Genomic DNA, 21,778 nt, shown 5'->3' on the forward strand with positions numbered 1-21,778 from the left:
TTCATCCTCTCTGTATCTCCAAACCAACGCAACGGACGCTTTATGAAAACTCGACACTACATTTTCTTTCACTTCAAAACGCACACCAAAATTAACTTAAAAAACTTTACCCGAAGTGTTATATTATAGTCAAACTGTACATTATTGAATAAAACTTTGAGTAACGATATAATTCATTACTCAAATTAAATTGTGAGGTATCCATGACAATGACTGAAAAAGACTAATTGAACAATGGCCTTGCAGTTTCTTGGAAAATTTGGATAAGTAAAATTTGAATGTTGTTGTTATTGTTGTAAATTGTAGACACTATTGCAGGTTCTCATCAATAAGACGACTTCTCAGTTTACTCTTTACAAGGTTCATCCTTGAAAATGATTGTTCGCTCAATATGCAGATCCGAATAAGGAAAGAAAGCAAAGCTAGTTTCGTCAGCTGGATACTATTCCAAAGGTTACAAATATTGTATCTCTCTTCTCCATGTCTAAATTCACCTTTGTTTCTCTCCAATATTTCTATGTCAGTACAAAGACGTTCGGATTCTGAGTTCCAGAAATTTTTGATTTTTAAATCCAGCAATTGCATTTCAGAGTTACCATTGTCAGTATGAAAGGGAGAAAATTTAATTTCTTTACCGTAGCTTCAAGAGGTTTTTTTTTAAAAGAAAGAACAACGTCGCCTTGTTGTTTCTGAATTTCTCAAATCTGTAGAGAAAACCTTCCCTTTCATTTGAAACAGCAAATGTCATGATCAGAATGATTTTCTTATGTTTCCAGAGGCTTCTAAAGTGAATAAATGTTTCTCTTTCAAAATCTTGAGGAAAAAGTGGCAATTTTAACATTGCAAAAAAATAAATGGTTCAAATGGCTCTGAGCACTATGCGACTTAACTTCTGAGGTCATCAGTCGCCTAGAACTTAGAACTACTTAAACCTAAGGACATCACACACATCCATACCCGAGGCAGGATTCGTACCTGCGACCGTAGCGGTCGCTCGGTTCCAGACTGTAGCGCCTAGAACCGCACGGCCACTCCGGCCGGCTAACATTGCAAAAAGTCTGTTTCCTTTCCACTTTAGTTTACGAATAAACTGGTTTGGATAAGACTTAACGTCTACCATGAAATAAAATTTTTGGATCCACTTATCGTTCTTAAGTTCTGGATAGTGGAAAACCTTCTCAAGCAAAAAAGCTTTAATTTCTCTTGATGAGGAAGCGAATCGTTTCAAGATGTTTGCTCTTGATAACCAATATGCCGCGGATGATACCCGTGCTCACTCTCCATTACAACCAAAAATTCTGTAAACAAGCGGGATTTAAAATCTGTAGCATTGTACGTGTACGCCCGCACGTGGTATTTTGTGTAAGAGCCACACTCAGCGGCCCAAAGACCCGCATGTGGCCCGCGAGCCGCGGTTTCGAACACTGACCTAATGTGCGCAAAGTTGGTGCAACAACATTGTCAACTACGTTGGGGCGGCAACATGACAACCGCATAAGCACTTGAAGAGAGTGCTGAGCCCATACGTGTGGGAGAGCATTCACCACGCCCAAAACTCTCTGGACTCTATGAGATGTCTTGAGTGTGTATTCATCTCAGAGTCGAATACATTGGTTAGTTATGATGTGGTCTCCCAGTTTTCCAAGGATCCACGCATTGGAGCTGATTATAGAGAAGCTTGACGATTTCCTTATACGGTGGTGATTGTTACGAATAGTCAGAAGAAGTAAACATGGGCAGTCTCCTCTCTCCGTTCGTGTGAATACTTTGTTTTTTTAACCCCATGGTAGAAAGAGTGTCATTGCGCTTTTACAACACCTAAACTATATCATTCGAACACAACGTTCACCATGCAGCAGGAAAAGGATGGTCAGCTACCACCCGTGAATGCGCTGGTCAAACGGAGAGCACAGAACAAGATTGTGCAGTCTTTAGTACACTGGACTCCGATTCAGGAAGACAACGGTTCAAATACCTGTCTGGTAATCGTGATTTAGGTTTTCCGTTATTTGTTCAAATCGTTTAAGAGTTCACGAAATTAACCGAAAATGTCAATTTTCAATTTATTTTTTATTTATTAGTGGAACTCATGGACAATAAATTCACATAATTTCAATGATAAAAGCGCATCCGAAGTGCCTGAAAAATAGTTGAATACTTGACGCGACCTTCGTGCTAAGCCCACTCTTTTAAGCAGCGCTTCAATATCTACACGCTCAGAGCGATAACACACCCTACATTCCAAAGGAAAGGGTTCCAAATAGTATCCTCGATGTTTTGAAGCCCACTTACTGGTTTCTGTCCAAAAAGTGTGTTCATGGCAAAATCCAATACCCAAATGAGTCTCAAAATTCACTGATACGGAAACGATGCCCAACAACCAGTTTGGTCTGCTAAAGTTGTCAGAATTACAAGATAAGTGGTGTAAAAGGTATAACAGATGTTAGAGGTAAAGTTAGTGAACCGCTTATACATGTTGACTTTGACACTATTTATGTATCAGAGCAGAATTAAACAATGTGACAATTCAGAGGCTTCCTTTACCAGAATATAGACTAGCCGGCTGTTTTTCAGGGAGTTCTTTGCTGAGCGGGGGAGTGGCCAAGTACGTAAAAACAGTATTCAATTTGAGTCCGTAGACGTATAAAAGAACTGCACTGAACAGGTATTTGACTTTTGTGCGGTGGCAGTTGAATATCCTGAACTAAACTTTTAATTATAGTTATTTATTTATAGGTCCACTAACTCTGCCTTCAGAGCATTTCTGCTCAAGCTAGAGAGGCTTCTTGGTTTCCTTTATGGGAAGTACCAAAAATTAGTTGTAAGTGGATTTTAATTTTATATGTGATTGTGCAAAAAAACAGTATGCAGGAAGACCTCCTACATTCATATGATCTGGTCCAGGCTATATTTTTTCCAACCAGGGTGCAGGTAAACTGTAGTACAACCACAGACAATATTTTTATTCATCCTTCATTACTAGAAGGGCATTCTGTGAGTAAAAATACCACAAATTTTAACACTAAAAGGCATTTGTACTAAAACAAATGTTGTATACAATTACAAACCATGCAGAAAAGCTAATCCAATGGCAATAAAGAGTTTTTAAACCTCGTTTAGGAACAAGAGTGGCAGGATGTTTGTAGCTCTGGTTAACATAGATGACAAATATAATGCTTTCCTTAATACATTTCTCATGTTCTTTGAAAGCTGCTTTCCGTTAGAACATTCAAAACAGGGTACTAGCAGTGAAAGACAGCCTGGATGGCTGACTAGAGGAACAAGGATATCATGTAGAACAAAGTGGGAATTATATTAAAGTGTTAGAAGTTGTCACAATCGAGTTACAGTAGTCCATGAGAAACAGTACTGTAAGATGCTTAAAAATGTTATTAGGAAGGCAGGAAAATTATGGTACGCAAATAAAATAGGTAATTCACAGGATAAAACTGGAACCATATGCTCAGTTGTGAAGGAAGTGTCTGGTCAGCAGCATAAAGTGGAGGGTATAAAGTCAGTACGTAGTGAAAACGTTTCAGTTACTGATAAATCAGACATATGCACAGTATTTAACAATCACATTTGAACATAGCTGGTGAATTAAATTAAAATATAGTTTTTGCAGTGAATTATATAACTCTCTTGAAAAATAGCTTTCCCAGACTGATATCTGAAATACTCCTCCGTGATACTGAGAAGGGGAAGATTAAGTCAATAATTAAATCACTGAAGACTAAGGCTCTTATGGATATGGTGGAGTATACAGTAGGATACTAAAGTACTTTGCTGCAAATGTTAGCCCTGTGCTTAGCTACATTTGAAATTTTTCCTTTAGAAACGATCAGTTTCCTGATCGATTAAAGTACTCAGTAGTAAAGCCGATTTGTAAATAGGAGAAATGGATAATGTAGACTATTTCAGACCTATTTCTATGCCATCAGTGTTTGCTCAAGTTATCGAAAAGACTATGTATGTAAGGGTAATTGATCATTTCATTTCACATAATTTGCTGTCGAATGAACGGTTTGGTTTTAGAGGTAGTTTAAAAATTGAAAATGCTACGTTCTCCTTTCTCTGTGAACTACTGGATGGATTAAACTAAAGGTTTCGAACGCTAGGCATCTTTTTTTTTATTTAACTAAGGCGGCTGATAGTGTTGATTACAAAATATTGCTCCAGAAGTTGGTCTACTGTAGAATACAGAATTGGTTCACCTCTTACTTTAAGACAGCAAAAGGTCATTCTGCACAGTTTTCAGAATGGCTATGATGTCGGGTCCGAGTAGTTAACGGTTAAATGGAAGGGGGGGGGGGGGGCAGGGAGGAGTGCCCCAGGGATCAGTGCTTGGTTCACTTCCGTTCCTTATTTATATAAACACGAGGGTTGGAACTTGAATAGTGGAAACTATGTATTTACAGCTCGTACAAAATAGATACGTGTTTCAAAGTTTTACTGACCTTCAAAGTAGTCACAAGCATTGTGTATAACCCGTTTCCAACGATGTGGAAGTCGTGGGATACTCTTAGCAGTACTAGTTGTGTTGACAGTTTGAGCGGCGCGTTCTATTGCCCGACGAATTTGTATCAGTTCTGGAGCGAATTTCGCGAAGTGTTTCCTTCAGTTTAGTAGGTGGTATATCAGTCAAACAAATCAGCAACAGCTTGCACTGTACGTGCATGAGCATTGTCCTGCAAAACGATGGTCAGGTCCTGCAGGAAGTGTCATCACTTCCGTCTCTAAGCTGAACGTAGATTGTGTTCCAAAAATGAACAGCATAGAGACAGAAGTGATGACACTTCCTGCAGGACCTGACCATCAATTTGCAGGACAATGCTCAAACACGTACAGTGCAAGCTGTTGCTGATTTGTTTGACTGATGGGGCTGCTAAGTGCTATACCACTTATTGCACTCCCCTCACTTAATCCCTCGTGAGTTCAACTCGATTTATAAACTGAAGGTAACACTTCACGGCATTCGCTTCAAAACTGCTACAAAGTCGTCGGGCAATAGACCGCGCCGCTCGAACTGTCAACACAACTAGTACTGCTAAGAATATCCTACGACTTCCACATCGTTGGCAACGGAGTATACATAACAATGCTGGTGACAGCTTTGAAGGTCAGTAAAACTTTGAAACACGTATCTATTTCGTACGAGCTGTTAATAAATAGTTGCCACAATTTAAGTTCCAGCCCTCGTGTGTCCCCTAGTATTACAGGTGATTCCAAAATATTCCTGTCTGGTAATGGCACTAGCTTGGTAGTAAAGGATTTTGAGTGCAACATTGGCAGTGTTTCAAAATGTGCAGTTCAAGACATAAGTTCATGGCTTGTAGAAAATAAACACTCGTGCAAACCCCTTCTTCAGTACCTTGTTCTGAGACTTAATGCCCCCATTTTTACTATTAATACAATATCTGAAGTAAGTGATAGTTGACATGAAAAGTAGTCTACTTTGCTTATTTTCAATCACTTATGACGTATGGTATTATGTTTCTGGTAGATCTTCCCTTTCTCAAAGGGTATTTTTGGCTGGGTTCGGTGTTAAGTTCCCGAACCTCTTGTCGTCTCCTGTTGTTGAGTCGTGGTATTCCGGTATTGGCCTCTCTATATACATGTTCTTTAATGTCGTTTCTTGTCAACAATATCAGCTTATTCCCAAGAATTAGCGGCTTTCACTCAGTTAATACTAGGGAGAAATCCAGTCTGCAGTTGGATCGCGCCTACTTGACTCTTGTGCAGAAAGCGTGCAGTATTCTGCTGCATCCATTTCAATAAACTACCTCAAGAACTCAAAAATTTTTCCAGTAATCCAAGCGCTTTCAAATCTAACCTGAAGAGTTTCCTCATGGGTGACTCCTTCATTTCTGTCGAGGAGTTCCTTGAAAAATTTAGCTAATTCCAGCATTACATTTGTTATTGCGCTTATATAAACTTGTAGCTGGTTTTTTTTACGATTCATAAACATTTCGTTTTATCAATTATTACTCGTACTTATCTGGTATAATTTCATGCACTGACACATTCCATGGCCTTGAAGATTTGCTCCTCAGTTTTGTGTCATGGAACAAGACGTGTAACATAAATAAAATAAAATAAACGTATATTGCCGTTGACGTATTTAATTATGGGAACGTAGGGATGACGACATATTGAGCTTTAAGATAGGAAATTGCGCTCAAAATATCTTGAGAAAAATAGATTTACTGCACCTTTCTGCAGCTGAAAAGTCAACTGAAGACCTGGTAAAGGCAGAAAACAAGAAACCAAAAGAGAATTCTTGACGGGAAAGAGGACCCCGAGTACAAATCTGCCGTCTTTTGAAAGTGTGGCACAAGAAAAAAACATTAGGTTGAACTTTAAATTGCATTTACTGAAAATTATATTCTTTAAAGTTTATGTACCTTTTTTTCAGGGTTAATGGGTGCTAGAATTATGGTATTTTGTATACTTATTTCTATAAAATCAATAAATGATGTCTCAAGAGTAAATTTTGAAATTCTGAATGTAAGCTGATAAATGGGGCAAAGTGACTGGAATTTTGCATGAATTTTATGTTATGCTTACAGAATTAAAGTTGAAAAAATATTAAAATTCTCCTATTCTAAATATTATAAAAAGAGTCCTGAGAGAAGATTAATATGCAAAGATATTGAACAGATAAAATTTTGTAGAAATTTTTTGAATATGATCTGAGAAAAAGCTACACATATTATTTTTTTAAATAAAATTTTTAAGGTCCTTGCAAAAGTAAATATACGTAATCCAAGGAAGTTACAGTAAACTTGTTAATTTCATGTAAAGCATGGGACAAAATGTCACTGTCTTATCTTCAAAATTGTGGATTTGGTGCATTTTTAAATAGTGTGTGTTTTTCATGTACGTCCCCACTTCAGGCAAATTTCGGGTCGTTTTTTTTGACTGGGGACGGGCGATTTCTTTCCCCATCCTTCCCTAATAGAGTTTGTATTTGGTCCTTAACAGTGAAGCCTGCACGAGACCTGACGGCTTGAAACGAAAGCAGAATACTCGAGAGATTCCAGGTGGTGCGGATAGCCAAGGGTGTCACTCGCGCGAGCGGACTACATACGTAGCGAGAAGGTAAAGTGTACAAGTTAAACACAGCCTCCATCCGACGATCAGCATCACGTAGCACGTGATGAAGATGACGAGTCACGACAACGAAATACCGTGCAGGGAAAACGTCAAAATCAGGCAGAACCGTGACAACTCAAGAATGTCAGTATGAATTAGTTTTTGTCCGTGTGACTATTGGACGATAGAGCTTTAATGCGGTATTCTGTGAACTAATTCGTGCGGTTCTAGGCTCTACAGTCTGGAGCCGCGAGACCGCTACGGTCGCAGGTTCGAATCCTGCCTCGGGCATGGATGTGTGTGATGTGCCTAGGTTAGTTAGGTTTAAGTAGTTGTAAGTTTTAGGGGCCTGATGATCTCCGAAGTTGAGTCCCATAGTGCTCAGAGCCATCTGAACCATTTGTGAACTAATTTCAGAAAAAGCAATTTGTTACACGGTTTTCTATTTTCTTATTTTCTTATCTTAATTTTCGGACCCCATACCATCAACGAGTAACTGAACGCACGGGCACAAGCACTATATAAATGGGGCGACGGAGGGAAGGAGGAGAGGGGGGAGGGGGGGAGGGGGGGGGAGGACGACAACTTAATAGATCACAAGGGAGTCTCAACAGGAGAGCCCCTGAAAAAAGACGAACAAACTAGGGCATAAAACCGTTTTTTTCTGAATGCCTCAAACTATACATTTCCATGGTACTTAAAACTCTTATAACGTGCCAACTTAAACCTGGATTATTAAGTATTTTGTGATTACCAAGTCTAAGAAAGTTGAATAATAGTAACATTTAAATTTATCGACAGTGTGCGTGTGATTATTATTCATAACGCCCTAAATACTCACGTAACTATTTCAAATTTAATAGTTTTTCAAACTAAATAAAATCTTCGTTCCTGCAAAATTTCTGTTCAGTCTGCTGAGTGGAACCGTAACAGGCGAAGACCTCTACGTTTTAAGACAGTGAAAAGAATCCGCAAAAAAAAAAAAATGTATTTCGTAGTTTAAAATACAGACCTATGCTTTTAAAACCTAGAACAGGTTGGAAATTTATTACTTTACAAGAATACCCTCGATACATTCTTATTGTGTAGTGTCCTTTTACTGCGTAAAACGGGAAAAGCCACGACGGGTAAATCGCTAATTTCTTATAAACCTTCTTGTCGGGAAGAATCAAGGAAAAATAAAATGCGTAGAACTTAATGGACTATATGCTACACTTAGATCCGTTTGAATAACACAGATAAATTCCTCTAGACTAGGTGTTCTAGTGCACTGTAGTGGTAAAACTGAGTACACTGGAATACATTTTGTAATAAATATTTACTTACGATCATTGCTTCGCCTTTTAAAAAAAGACAATACTGATGAATTACCTTGAATTCTCTTCGTAATATTTCCTCTTGGCATATCCACTGACTATAACTTTAATATTATACGAAATTAAAGACTAAACACCATCCTAACAAGCCTCGGAGGCCCAAAGGTTACCGACCGACCGCCGCGTCTTCCTTTGTATTGTGATGAACCAGTTGCTCGGCCACGATTAACCAGACGTTTTCAATTGGTGAGAGATCTGGAGAATGTGTTAGTCAGGGTTGCAGTCGAACATTTTCTGTATCCAGAAAGGCCCGTAAAGGACCGGCGACATGCGGTCGTGCATTATCCTGCTGAAATGTAGGGTTTCGCAGGGATCGAATGAAGAGTAGAGCCACGGGTCGTAACACGTCTGAAATGCAACGTCCATTCTTCAAAGTGACGTCAATGCGAACAAGAGCTTTGGTGAGAGATCTGAAGAATGTGTTGGCCAGGGCAGCAGTCGAACATTTTCTATATCCAGAAAGGCCCGTACAGGACCGGCGACATGCGGTCGTGCATTATCCTGCTGAAATGTAGGGTTTCGCAGGGATCGAATGAAGGGTAGAGCCACGGGTCGTAACACGTCTGAAATGTAACGTCCATTCTTCAAAGTGACGTCAATGCGAACAAGAGCTGACCGAGACGTGTAACCAATGGCAACCATATCATCACGCTGGGTGATACACCAGTATGGCGATGACGAATACACGCTTCCAATGTGCATTCATCGCGATGTCGCCAAACACGGATGCGACTATCATGATGCTGTAAATAGAACCTGGATTCATCCGAAAAATGACGTTTTGCCATTCGTGCACCCAGGTTCGTCGTTGAGTACACCATCGCAGGTGCTTCTCTCTGTGATGGAGCGTCAGGGGTAACCGCAGCCATGGTCTCGTAACCGATAGTCCATGCTGCTGCAAACGTCTTCGAACTGTTCGTGCAGATGGTTGTTGTCTTGCAAACGTCACCATCCGTTGCCTCAGGGATCGAGACGTGGCTGCACGATACGTTACAGCCATGCGGATAAGATGCCTGTCATCTCGACTGCTAGTGATACGAGGCCGTTGGGATCGAGAACGGCCTTCCGTATTACCCTCCTGAACCCACCGATTCCATATTCTGCTAACAGTCATTGGATCTCGACCAACGCGAGCAGCAATGTCGAGACACGATAAACCGCACTCGCCATAGACCTTTATCAAAGTCGAAAACGTGATAGTACGCATTTCTCCTCCTTACACGAGGCATCACAACAACGTTTCACCAGGCAACGCCGGTCAACTGCTGTTTGTGTATGAGAAATCGGTTGGAAACTTTCCTCATGTCAGCACGTTGTAGGTGTCGCCACCGGCGCCAACCTTGTGTGAATGCTCTGAAAAGCTAATCATTTGCATATCACGGCACCTTCTTTCTGTCGGTAAAATTTCGCGTCTGTAGCACGTCATCTTCGTGGTGTAGCAGTTTTAATGGCCAGTAGTGTACATTCATCTCACTGAGAGACAAGATAGTCAATGCCTTCATGGAAAAATGTTTTTGGTTGCGTACGTAACCTTTATTGTACCCAGCTCTTCGTTCGAAGCTAAGCGACGGCCACGAACGTCTCTCTTCAGGGCTCCAAAAATATGGAAATCTCATGGGGAGAGATCAGAACTGAACGGATTATGGGTAAGGGCTTTCGAGTGAAACTACTGAAGAGTACTCAAAACAATCTTTACATCATATGGGCGGGCATTATCCTGCCACAGAATCATGCCGTCCGCCAACGTTCTTGGGCGATTGGGCGTTTGGACTTGTTTGGACTTGATGGCGTGCTTCAAGTTTTGCAAGTGTTCACGCACCCTTGTGCTTTAACTGTGGTGTTGTGTTCCAGAAAGTCAATGAGCAGTGGGCCCCTATAGTCAAAGAAAAAGGTTATCACGGCTTTCCCGGACATGGCGTGCCTATTGTTTCGACTACGCTGCAAAAGTTTCGCTGGTGTGCCCTTACACATCCTCCACATAATCTCTCTCTCTACCCATGCGATTTCTGTATTTTTCGAGCCATGAAGAAAGACATTCGTGATCGTCGATTTGCTTCGGACGAAGAGGTGCATATCTGGGTACAATCATGCTTCCACAGACAACCGTAAACATTTTTCCATGAAGGCACTGAGTGTCTTGTATCATAGGGGATAAACGTAGTAAAGTTATGGCAATTACTGTTGAAAATATGAATAGCTAACTTACTTTTTCGCATGTGTCACATGCTCATTTCGCTGCCCGTTATAGAAATCAGTTGCTTGCAACAATTTTTAAACAGACATATTCCATTTTTCTCTAGCAGTTATTTAAACACCACCAATCTTTGGTGCTACACTGGCCTTATGGTAGCTACGTTTCGCCTGTACATTCCGTAAATCGAAAATCTGGGGCTCAGAGGGGCTACAATCGATTGTGGTGCCAGTACAGCGATTAATGCAATTGGGGTGGCCTTCAACAAGGTACGCTGACGAATCGTTCATAAACTAATTGTCTTCCGAATGCAAGCTTTCGTGCCTAGCGGCTATACAGCTGTTACGCGTGCTTCGCCGGGTCATGGATAATAATTAACCAGACGTTCCTGGTACAGGCGTATTTGAGCTGATACATCCCACACCGTTCTGTTGCCGGTCGACTATCTGAAAAGCTGTGAATCATTCCCCTTCGCAGGGCCTCACGACCTATCAGTGTAAAATAAATGATGACGTCTAAGAATCGTTAGTATTTTTCAGGTATCCGCCTCTCTTCTGAAAGTTTACAACTGGCTCCCATGCGTGTATCACGCTTTAGTACTAGCAGTTACTGAGTCCAACACAAAGATGTGAGCAGGGACAACTTTGTCGATAACACTCTTAGGACAACCAATACACAACAGTATACGGCTTTTATTAGCTATTGTAGGACACTCATATTCAACAAGTAATACCTAAAATCACATGGCTCCTATCAACAGGCGGCTTAGATACATATACAGGGTGTCCAAAAAGAAAAAGGAAACGCCGAAAAGCTCTAGGACCAGGTTTCTTACACCAGACCTAGAAAAAAGTGCCTGGTAAACATATACTCTAAAATGCATACCTTAAAGGCTGTGAGCGCTTGTTCATCTTCGGTAGAGAGAAAAACATTTATTCTACTAAACTAGTGTTCATAGCTCTTAAGGTATGAATTTTAGAGACCATGTTTACTAGACTTTTTCTTGTTCTGGTCCATACTACCTCCCTCCAAAATATGAAAACCAAAGTTCTTGCAGTAGAGGAGATCTGTTTCATAGTATCGAAGATGAACACGTGCTCATAGTTCCCAAGGTATGCATTTTAGAGCCTATATTTACTATTTGTTTTTTTATTGTTTTTATGTAACGGACCTGTCCCTAAAGCCTGGAGTTTTCTTTTGCGAAGGGAGTGGCGGGAGGGAAGGACATCCTGTAGAACCACTACACACTGCTTGCAATATAATCTACTGAAAGTTATGCACTTTTTCTGCAAACAGCTGAGATCTATTAATTGTTTATTTTAATTGATATTTTTTGAGCTCCTTCTACATTCCACCACTCAAATTCATTTCTTACCCAGCGAGGTGGCGACGGTTCAAACCCGCGTCCGTCCATCTTGATTTAGTGTTTCCATGATTTCCCTAAATCACTTTAGGCAAATGCCTGGATGGTTCCATCGAAAGAGCACGGCCGACTTCCTCCCCCATTCTTCCCTAATCCGAGCTTATGCTTCGTCTCTAATGACCTCGTTTTCGGTGGGACATTAAACACTAATCTCCTACTCCTCCATCTCATCTTGCACCCGTTTTTTCTCGGACCTGGTAGTCTTGTGGTAGAGGGAGTGCATTCAGCCCGAGAGTTCGCGGGTTCGAATCTCGTTCGAAGTATGGATATTTCAATCTTGTTTTTAATGTAGCATCCACTTCTCAACGGTGTGAGGACTCGTGAGAAAGGTCACATGGTTCGGATTCCACGTTAAACAGCAGGCCACCCTTCCCCAGTTGGATAACTGGGATATCTAGGGACACACAAGTCGTCGAACTAGCGTCCAGTTGAAAGACTTGCACCAGGCCGTTGAGCCACACAAATTTATTATTTGTCGTTTGTTGTCGTGGGTTGCAGATCCACGGCTTCATACGTATGTACGAGGTGACCATTTAGCGTTATAAATAACAAACAATATTTCTGACAGTCTTGCTTTATTATTGTTCTGTCCGTAAGCAACAAGATATCGATACACTGAGCGACTGACGTACACTATGTGATCAAAAGTATCTGGGCATCTGGCTCAGAATGACTTACAAGTTCGTGGCGCCCTCCATCGGTAATGCCGGAATTCAATATAGTGTTGGTTCACCCTTAGGGTTGATGACAGCTTCCACTCTCGCAGGCATACGTTCAATCAGGTGCTGGAAGGATTCTTGGGGAATGGCAGCCCATTCTTCACGGAGTGCTGCAGTGAGGAGAGGTATCGATGTCGGTCGCTGAGGCCTGGCACGAATTCAGCGTTCCAAAACATCCCAAAAGTGTTGTGTAGGATTCAGAATAGGACTCTGTGCAGGTCATTCTATTACAGGGATGTTGTTGTTGTGTAACCACTCCACCACAGACCGTGCATTATGAACAGGTGCTCGGTCGTGTTGAAAGAGGCAATCGCCATCCCGGAATCGCTCTTCAACAATGGGAACCAAGAAGGTGCTTCAAACATCAATGTAGGCCTGTGCTGCGATAGTGACAAACAAAACAACAAGGGGTGCAAGCCCCCTCCATGATAAACGCGACCACACCATAACACCAACGCTTCCGAATTTTACGGTTGGCAGTACATACACTGACAGATGACGTTCACCAGGCATTCGTCATACCCACACACTGCCATCGGGTCGCCTCATTGTCTACAGTGATTTGTCACTCTACACAACGTTTTTCTGATGTTCAGTCGTGTAATGTGTACGCTCCTTACACCAAGCGAGGCGTCGTTTGTCATTTACCGGCGTGATGTGTAGCTTATGAGCAGCCGCTCGACCATGAAATCCAAGTTTTCTCACCTCCCGCCTAACTGTCATAGCACTTGCAGTGGATAATATTGCAGTTTGGAATTCCTGTGTGATGGTCTGGATAGATTTATACCTATTACACATTACGACCCTCTTCACCTGTCAGCAGTGTCTGTCAGTCAACAGACGGAGGTCGGCCTGTACACTTTTGTGCTGTATGTATCCCTTCACGTTTCCACCTCACTGTCACATCGGAAACAGTGGACTTAGGGATGTTTAGGAGCCTGGAAATCTCGCGTACAGACGTATGACATAAGTGACACACAGTCACCTGACCACGTTCGAAGTCCCTGAGTTCCTCGGAGCGCTCCATTCTGCTCTCTCACTATGTCTAATCACTACTGAAGTCGCTGATATGGTGTACCTGGCAGTAGGTGTCAGGACAATGCACCTAACATGAAAAATGTATGTTTTGGGGGGGGTGTCCGGATACTTTTGATCACATAGGGTATCTTCCTGCTTCAACGAGAACTGCCATCTTCACCCTAAAAAAAACGAATTCAGCACCATGTTGGATACACACCACATATGTCGTCTGCTAAAGGATCAGTAACGGTTTAAAACAATTATCGCTTGACCATACATTTTGCCAACACACACAGTACGAGTTTTTAATTGCGTGGAACTAGGGAACGCAGCACACACACACAGACACACACACACGATGTGTAACTGAGCTAGGAGTTTGTAATTGGATTGCGAGTGCAACCAAATTTAGAAGGTATGATCAGAAGATCACATGACTCGAAGCACCACCATCTTCGATCTTTAGAGTACAAAAGGAGGTTTGACAGCCATAACTGATCAGTCTTCTGTGGTAGTGCAAAGTTTAATCATGACGTCCGCTAACATGCTAAACTTCCCTCAGCTATTAGGGAGGAAGACTTAAGTAACCGACAAACCCTTGGATTTGTGGTTATTACTGGAGTACCTGGACAATCTTGTTACTGATATTGTTAACATAAATTGCGCTGAAAATGTTACATTCCTTAGCAAAAAGAATTTAAATGTGTTTACATCCGTTACAACAGCGTTTTGCGATAACTGTATGATGGTTAATTCTTTGATCAAGTGGACTGTCGGAAGCAATAGAGAAGAGACAATTTATAATTTAAAGAAGAAAATGTATGGTTCATTTAAGTTATCAACACAGGAAATTCTCCAAGTTCATCTCTGCAAAACAGGAGATCAAAAAGAAGCTACCATTTCTCCTACAGGGGAACGATAATGTGGCAACAATAGGAATGTTGGGATAAAAATCGGCAAGGCAGCACTGAAAACCGCTTCGAAGAAATATAAAAATTCTGTAGCTATACTATAAAAAGTGGAACTGACTGATGCTAAAATGGGTTATTAATGGAAGAGCTGCATGGGATTTTGTAGCAGCTTAGTGTAGATGACTATTATGTTGTGGATCTGGATATAACGCAAGATATCGCTGCAGGTTTTAACAAAATGGTTATGTGAAACTACCTAATATCAAACCATGACATCTGTGAGCCAGAGAAGTAGAAATATGACTGTAAACCACAATAAGACAGTTGGGATTGGCTGTTTACCGTGGATCAGCTCCATTTGTAGAGTGAAGATACATAAAAAAAATATGTATTTCAAATCATGAGCCCAGGAGTGAACAAAGCTATCGGTAACCTCCTTATCGATTTTATAAAGTGCTCTGATATGCATCTACTAGTAACTTTTACATCTCCTTGGGTAAAAAACTTCATATTACTACACTTGAGGATGCAGTTTACAACCACAAAATTGACTGTGTGTTTTTGACTTTTGCAAGATGTATAAGTGTATTAAATGCCAACAAACAGTATTTACAACATGCACGGCTGCACTCTGTGCCAGTCGCTTCTGTGTGGTGTCAACTAATGAGTAACTCACAGAACAGTTGCTGTGTGGTGTTTATCAGTGTTCTATCGTTTGTCTGCTGGGGCAGTAAGAATACCCGAAAACTGACTGGCTTACAAGTAAACCTTGCAGATAATCAAGACTAAAAAATATTATGAACTATACTAACTGACAAACCCGGCGTTCCAAAGGTTTTCGTTTTGCCATTTTTATATTAAAAACGAAATCCTAATTGCATTACTGCATTAGACTCGGTGTGAGATAATCCCAGACAGTTACCGTAGACTGGGTGCAGCTGCTTCGTATGTCTGCAACGCGATTCCGTTGACGTCTCCATGGCAACGCCTCTTCATTGCTGTGCGGACGACTATTGTGTTCACATACAGTCGTTTGCACTTCGCAATTGAAAACTGTGACAACCGTTGCCAGATGCCAGGGATTACCTTAAGTTGATTCGACTGTGGGAGTGCCTTACTAGTAAAGAATAAATATACACACATCAAAAATATTTTTGCATCACCTCGGTTCCGAGAGTTCCGAACACTGTACAGAAAATTGGAATACACATCAACATAAACATCATTTACGCCCTTTTTATAGCTCATGAAAACCACACATTGCGTGTTGTACCACCATACAGCGAGTCCTTCAGAGGTGGTGGTCCAGACTGATGTACACACCGGTACCTCTAATACCAAGTAGCACGTCGACTTGCATTGATGCATGCCTGTATTCGTCGTCGCATACTATCCACAAGTTCATCGAGGCATTGTTGGTCCAGATTGTCCCACTTCTCAACGGCGATTCAGCATTGATCCCTCAGAGTGGTTGCTGAGTCACGTCGTCCATAAACATCCCTTTTCAATCTATCCGAGGCATGTTCGATAGGGTTCATGTCTGGAGAACATGCTGGACACTCCAGTCGAGAGATGTCGTTATCCTGATGAAAATCATACACAAGAAGTGCACGATGGGGGCGCGAATTGTCAACCATGAAGACGAATGCCTCGCCAATATGCTGCCAATATGGTTGCACTATCGGTCGGAGGATGGCATTCACGTATCGTACAGCCGTTACGGCGCCTTCCATGACCACCAGCGGCGTACGTCGGCCCCTCATAATGCCACCCCAAAACATCAGGGAACCTCAACCATTCTGCACTCGCTGGACGGTGTGTCTAAGGCGTTCAGCCTGACCGGGTTGCCGCCAAACACGTCTCTGACGGTTGTCTGGTTGAAGGCCTATGCAACATTCATCGGTGAAGAGAACTTGATGCCAATCCTGAGCGGACCATTCGATATGTTGTTGGGCCCATGCGTACCGGGCTGCATGGCATCATGGTTGCAAAGATGGACCTCGCCATGGACGTCGGGACTGAAGTTGCGCATCATGCAACCTACTGTGCACAGTTTGAGTCGTAACATGAGGTCCTGTGGTTGCACCAAAAGCGTCATTCAACATGATGGCCTTGCTGTCAGGGTTCCTCCGAGCCATAATCCGAAGGTAGCGTTCATCCACAGCAGTAGCAGCCCTTGGGCGGCCTGAGCGAGGCATGTCATCGACAGTTCCTGTCTCTCTGTATCTCCTCCATATCCGAACAACATCGCTTTGGATCACTCCGAGACACCTGGACACCTCCGTTATTGAGACCCCTTCCTGGCACAAAGTAACAATGCGGGCGTGATCGAACCGTGGTACTGACCGTCTAGGCGTGGTTGAACTACAGACAAAAACTCCTGTCTCTAAGCTGGTCGCCGGTTGTGCTCCAAAAATGAACAGCATAGAGACAGAAGTGATGACACTTTCTCCAGGCCCTGGCCATCATTTTGCCGGACAATGCTCAAGCACGTACAGTGCCCGCTGTTACTGATTTGTCTGACTGATGGGACTGCTAAGTGCTGTACTATCTACTGCACTTCCCTGACTTAAGCCCTCATGTGGTCAACTCGATTTCTGAACCGAAGGAAACACTTCACGGCATTCGCTTCAGAGCTGCTACAAATTCGTCGGGCAATAGACCGCGCCGCTCGAACTGTCAACACAACTGGCACTGCGAAGAGTATCCTACGACTTCCACATCGCTAGCAACGGGTTATACACAATGCTGGTCAATACTTTGAAGGTCAGTAAAACTTTGAAACACGTATCTATTTTGTATGCGCTGTAAATAAATAGTTGCTGCTATTAAAGTACCAACCCTCTAACATACATCCACTTTATATATTTATGGATGGACTGAACAATCTACATGTTTTTATTGATATTGTTGAAATCTTAAGCACGTGAGTCAGGTTAAGTGCGGGGATGCCGACAAGTTATGCTGGGAGGAAGGGGACAGTAAAAACCCGTGACTTCCTCCCCACGTTTTCCTCTCCTCGCCCTGCTCCCCGACCAGAACTGAAACGAAGATCCGCGGCTGAATAACATTGTGCGGATATAGGCAGGGATAGAAACGTAGCGATATGAAAGCATTGAACCAAAGTGTGATTAGCAACCAAGGGTAAGTGAATCACGAAGTGACTTATACTGAGTGGTTATAATTAAAATGCAGCCTCTCGCAGAAGTCCTTTGTGGGCAGTGATTACAGTATGGCAGCGAAACTTGTTAGATATTCTGATATGTCAACGAGAAACCGACTTACGATGGAGAAACATTAGTTCCAATTTTGACCACCTGGTGGGAATCTGGCGCTGTACAACATTCCATCGACGTCTCCGATGCTCATATTGAACAAATTGTGTAAGTGGCAGTTAACAACAATGTCAACATTATGGCTTTATCACTTGTTTGATCTTTTCTACCCACGCCCCCTTCCTAATCGATTATATATGGAAACATTTCTTGCATTAACGGCACCAAACTTGCAACTGGTGGCCAAAATTGGAACTAATTTCTCCAAGCACAAATCGCTTCTGCCTTAACGCATTAGAATATCTACCAATTTTCGCTGTCATACGATAATTACAGCTCACAGTGGAATTCTGTAACTGCACTTTAATTATAAGCACGCGGTACTTACCCGCTTTGGGAGACTTTCGAAGGCAGACGACGCGCGTCGGCTGCAGGGACGCGCCAGCCGAAGAGGCGGTAGACGACGCTCCGACGTCTGCCTGGGACGCGGACTGTGCGGGGGCGGCGTCGTCAACCGCGGGCGTGGCAGCGGCGACGGCGGCGGCGGCGGCGGCGTGCTCCAGCCAGCCGCGGGGCGTGGCGGCCAGGAAGGCAGCCGCGGCGGCGGGCCCGTCGCTGTCGTCGGCGTCGCTGTGCTCGGGGCTGAGCAGCGACACCATGGTGACGACGTCGACGCTGCCCCTGGCACCGCCGCGGCGCCCGCCCCCCGCCTTCTTGGCGTCCGTGGCCGCCTCCCGCGCCGCCGGCTCCGCCGCAGACGGCGGGGCGAGCTGCGAGCGCTTTTCGGCGTCGCCGACGCCGTCGGCCACCTCGTCGGAGGAGTCTTCGTCTCCGCGGGGGCGCGCCAGCCGCAGCTTGGCCGTGCGGAGGCGGCGGCGCGCGGGGGCGGACTTGACGCTGCGCTCGAAGCGGACGCGAGCCGTGCCCTGGGCCATCTCTTCCGCCGTCTGCCAACACCGGAAACAGATCCTCAACCGTGACCCACACTCGAGTTTAGGAAGCAAACGCCACTCCCCAATATACCAGTAAGAAATCACCCTCGCTGTAACAACTACACTGCCTCACAAAAAAACTGAAGGACCCAGAATAGATGGTCTAGTGCTGACGTACATTAGGTAGTCCTTATTTGAATGTAATTTCCTTAAGTTTAGAGCTTTGCTTCTCCCACCCCCACCTTTAATACCAACGGACAAAAAAAACTGTGAAAAATTCCATCGCAAGCTGATAAATTCTAGACGACCATCAAACGCCTTCAAGTTGGAGCATAGCATCCGCAGCACCCATTTCCCTTAAAAGTCATTGCTTTCTTCTTGATCTCCACTGCATACGTGTCTTTCGCGAGGGTAATGACACAGTCAGGCAAACCCATTAATTGTTTAAAATCATTGTGACTGAAAATTCATTCGAGGAATTCAAGAAACAACACGAAAATGTAAACATCAAATTTATTTTTGAAGATATATACATTTTCAGTCTGACAAACGTTTTCTTTACAATTATCATTTTAGACATTCATTTCTATAGAATCAGAAGATAATGTGACTTAATGAGGACTGGACATTATTTATTCATAACGAAAGAGTTGGTAGTAGCTGAGTACTTTTTACAGTCTGTAAAACACATACATTGTTCCTCAGTTGCGTCTTTTAGGAGATTGTTACTGTAATGTTGAATGAGTCTGACACCTCTTTCTGCAACGTCATTCAGAATAACCATATGCTCAACTTCTTGAATTACACTCTTGTAATAGGAGTCGTCTTTCCATATTTCAAGGGTCTTTGTGGAAAAAATGAGTACTGATAGAAAATCTTGTGAAGAATGTTTTCGTAACAGGTGTTACAAAAGATGGAAAGTCAATATTCCTAAAACAAGAGAGGTCATCTCTGTGCAAAATGTACCGTTTCACTTGATTTTTTTTTTCTTGCTCTTCTTCATCTTTTCCTAATCCCAAGATAACTTGAGCCACATTTGCCTCGACCTTTTTTCGGATATTGTCATCAAACAAAACTAAAGCCCCAGTTTCTGGAGGTATGTACTAATGGTATTTGAAAACTATTTGTAGCAGCCTTACTGATTACTCGATCAAGATCATTATAATTTATCAGTTCACTCACGAATAGAAAATCATGGTAACGTGCCTTTTTGCTCCTGCTGACGAAAATCAGTCCCGCATGTACATCTGTACGAGAAAATTACATATTCTTGTTAATGAGTTCTCCATACCAGACAAGTGGAGTTGATCTTGAACCATGTATAACTTGAATGCGTATATGGGCTTTGCCATCCATCCAGAATCAGTTACAGCTCCTGCGATGAGAAACGATACCCCACTGTTTGGAATGCCGCCAAAAAATGTCATCGTTAACTCCAGTAGTTCTCAGTAATCATCTTGCGGTTGTTTCTGCGTAGAAATTTGGTTTTCATGAAACTCAAGAATAACAACTCGTACATCATCAGGTACTTCATTGCCGCCAACCAAGTACTGTTTGTGCAGAGTTTCGACCCATTTACTCTAAATGTCTTGAAGAGTTCCTTGTCTTGGAAAGTTCCAGAAACAGTCCCTTTCAGTTATTCGTAACACGTCCTCAACACTAATTCAAAAATTTGATGACGGCTGCAGAAGATAAATAATAGGCAGAGGCCACTTTTACCCCCACCTGGCTAGTACAGGTGTCTATACTTATACAATTAATGTTTTACTATTAATTGAATTATGATATTTATTACATATTACAATATTAGGATTACAATTTTGAAAGAGGGTTATCTCTAATAATACGGCTTTATTTAATAACAGTAACAATGGCAAATTTCGTAATGAAGTTCACACAGCAAGAATTCCAAACTTCATGGTCGATTAGAATCGTCTTGTAGTTGTCTGTTTGAGCTGAAATTTTGCCCATACCGTCTTTTTTATTAATTCGAACAAAACACGGAGGTGGGAGCCATTTCTAGAAAGATAAAAATAAGGGCTACCCTAATGTACATGTACGCACCTTCGGCGGGTATGCATATGTTTATAGTTGCAGTTCCCTGTGACTGGTTAAACAGCCACCAGAGTGCTTCCGATGTTGTTTTCTTTTAGGTCCTTTGTTGTACCCTGGTAACAACACTAATGTTGTTACCAGGCTACAACAAAGGACCTAAAAGAAAACAACATCAGAAGTTTGGCGGAGTCAACTGGATGCTTCCGACACAGGAAGATGGGTTCACGCCTTTCGTCCAGACGTCAAAGAAAGACTGAAACAGAAAATATTGGAACTGTCACAGGGACTAATACATTTTCTCGCCGGTCTTGACCCCTACACGGCGTATTTGCATCGAACACTTAGAGGATGAACATCGAAGTGTTCCTGTGGCGTCCTTATGGGGACACGCGAGCACATCATATATGAGTGCCAAGACGTCTAGCAGGTTGTCTCTGACGAAAAGCAACTAATAACTAGAAACTATATCTTAGAAATCGTTCAATACTTGCAAAAACTGACGATCTTTAAGAAGCTGGTTGATAAAGTATCGAAACATGCATATACGGAATATGTTCAAAATGATGGGGGATTCAATGTTTAGACAAGTCTCACACCTCAGATACATCTGAGATGTGTTGGAGGCTAAAATGAATTGCCAAAAATATGTGTTAGCCGGTGTAAAACAGAACATTTGCCGGGACTTACGAACATTGAATTTGGCCAGAGAAGCAGATGAATGTCGTCTCTCCTGTCTGTTGGAAAATAGACATGGAGGATGCCTGGGATGGATTATGGTTCA

General features: G+C 42.5%; 1 protein-coding gene across 1 annotated transcript in view; it reads right to left on the reverse strand.

Annotated features, from left to right (window-relative positions):
• Positions 1–1,224: 1,224 nt before the first annotated feature.
• The window catches only part of LOC124795850 (serine/arginine repetitive matrix protein 1-like), a 90,758-nt gene continuing 70,204 nt past the window's right edge, over positions 1,225–21,778 (reverse strand). Inside the window, exons 4-5 of the mRNA XM_047259931.1 lie at positions 18,399–18,957; positions 1,225–1,298 (exon numbers count right to left, since the gene is read on the reverse strand). Coding sequence (XP_047115887.1) covers positions 1,225–1,298; positions 18,399–18,957 — 633 coding nt within the window. The remainder of the gene's footprint in view (positions 1,299–18,398; positions 18,958–21,778) is intronic.

Source organism: Schistocerca piceifrons, chromosome 4 (assembly GCF_021461385.2).
Source record: "Schistocerca piceifrons isolate TAMUIC-IGC-003096 chromosome 4, iqSchPice1.1, whole genome shotgun sequence".
In the NCBI taxonomy this organism is placed as follows: Eukaryota; Metazoa; Arthropoda; class Insecta; order Orthoptera; family Acrididae; genus Schistocerca; species Schistocerca piceifrons.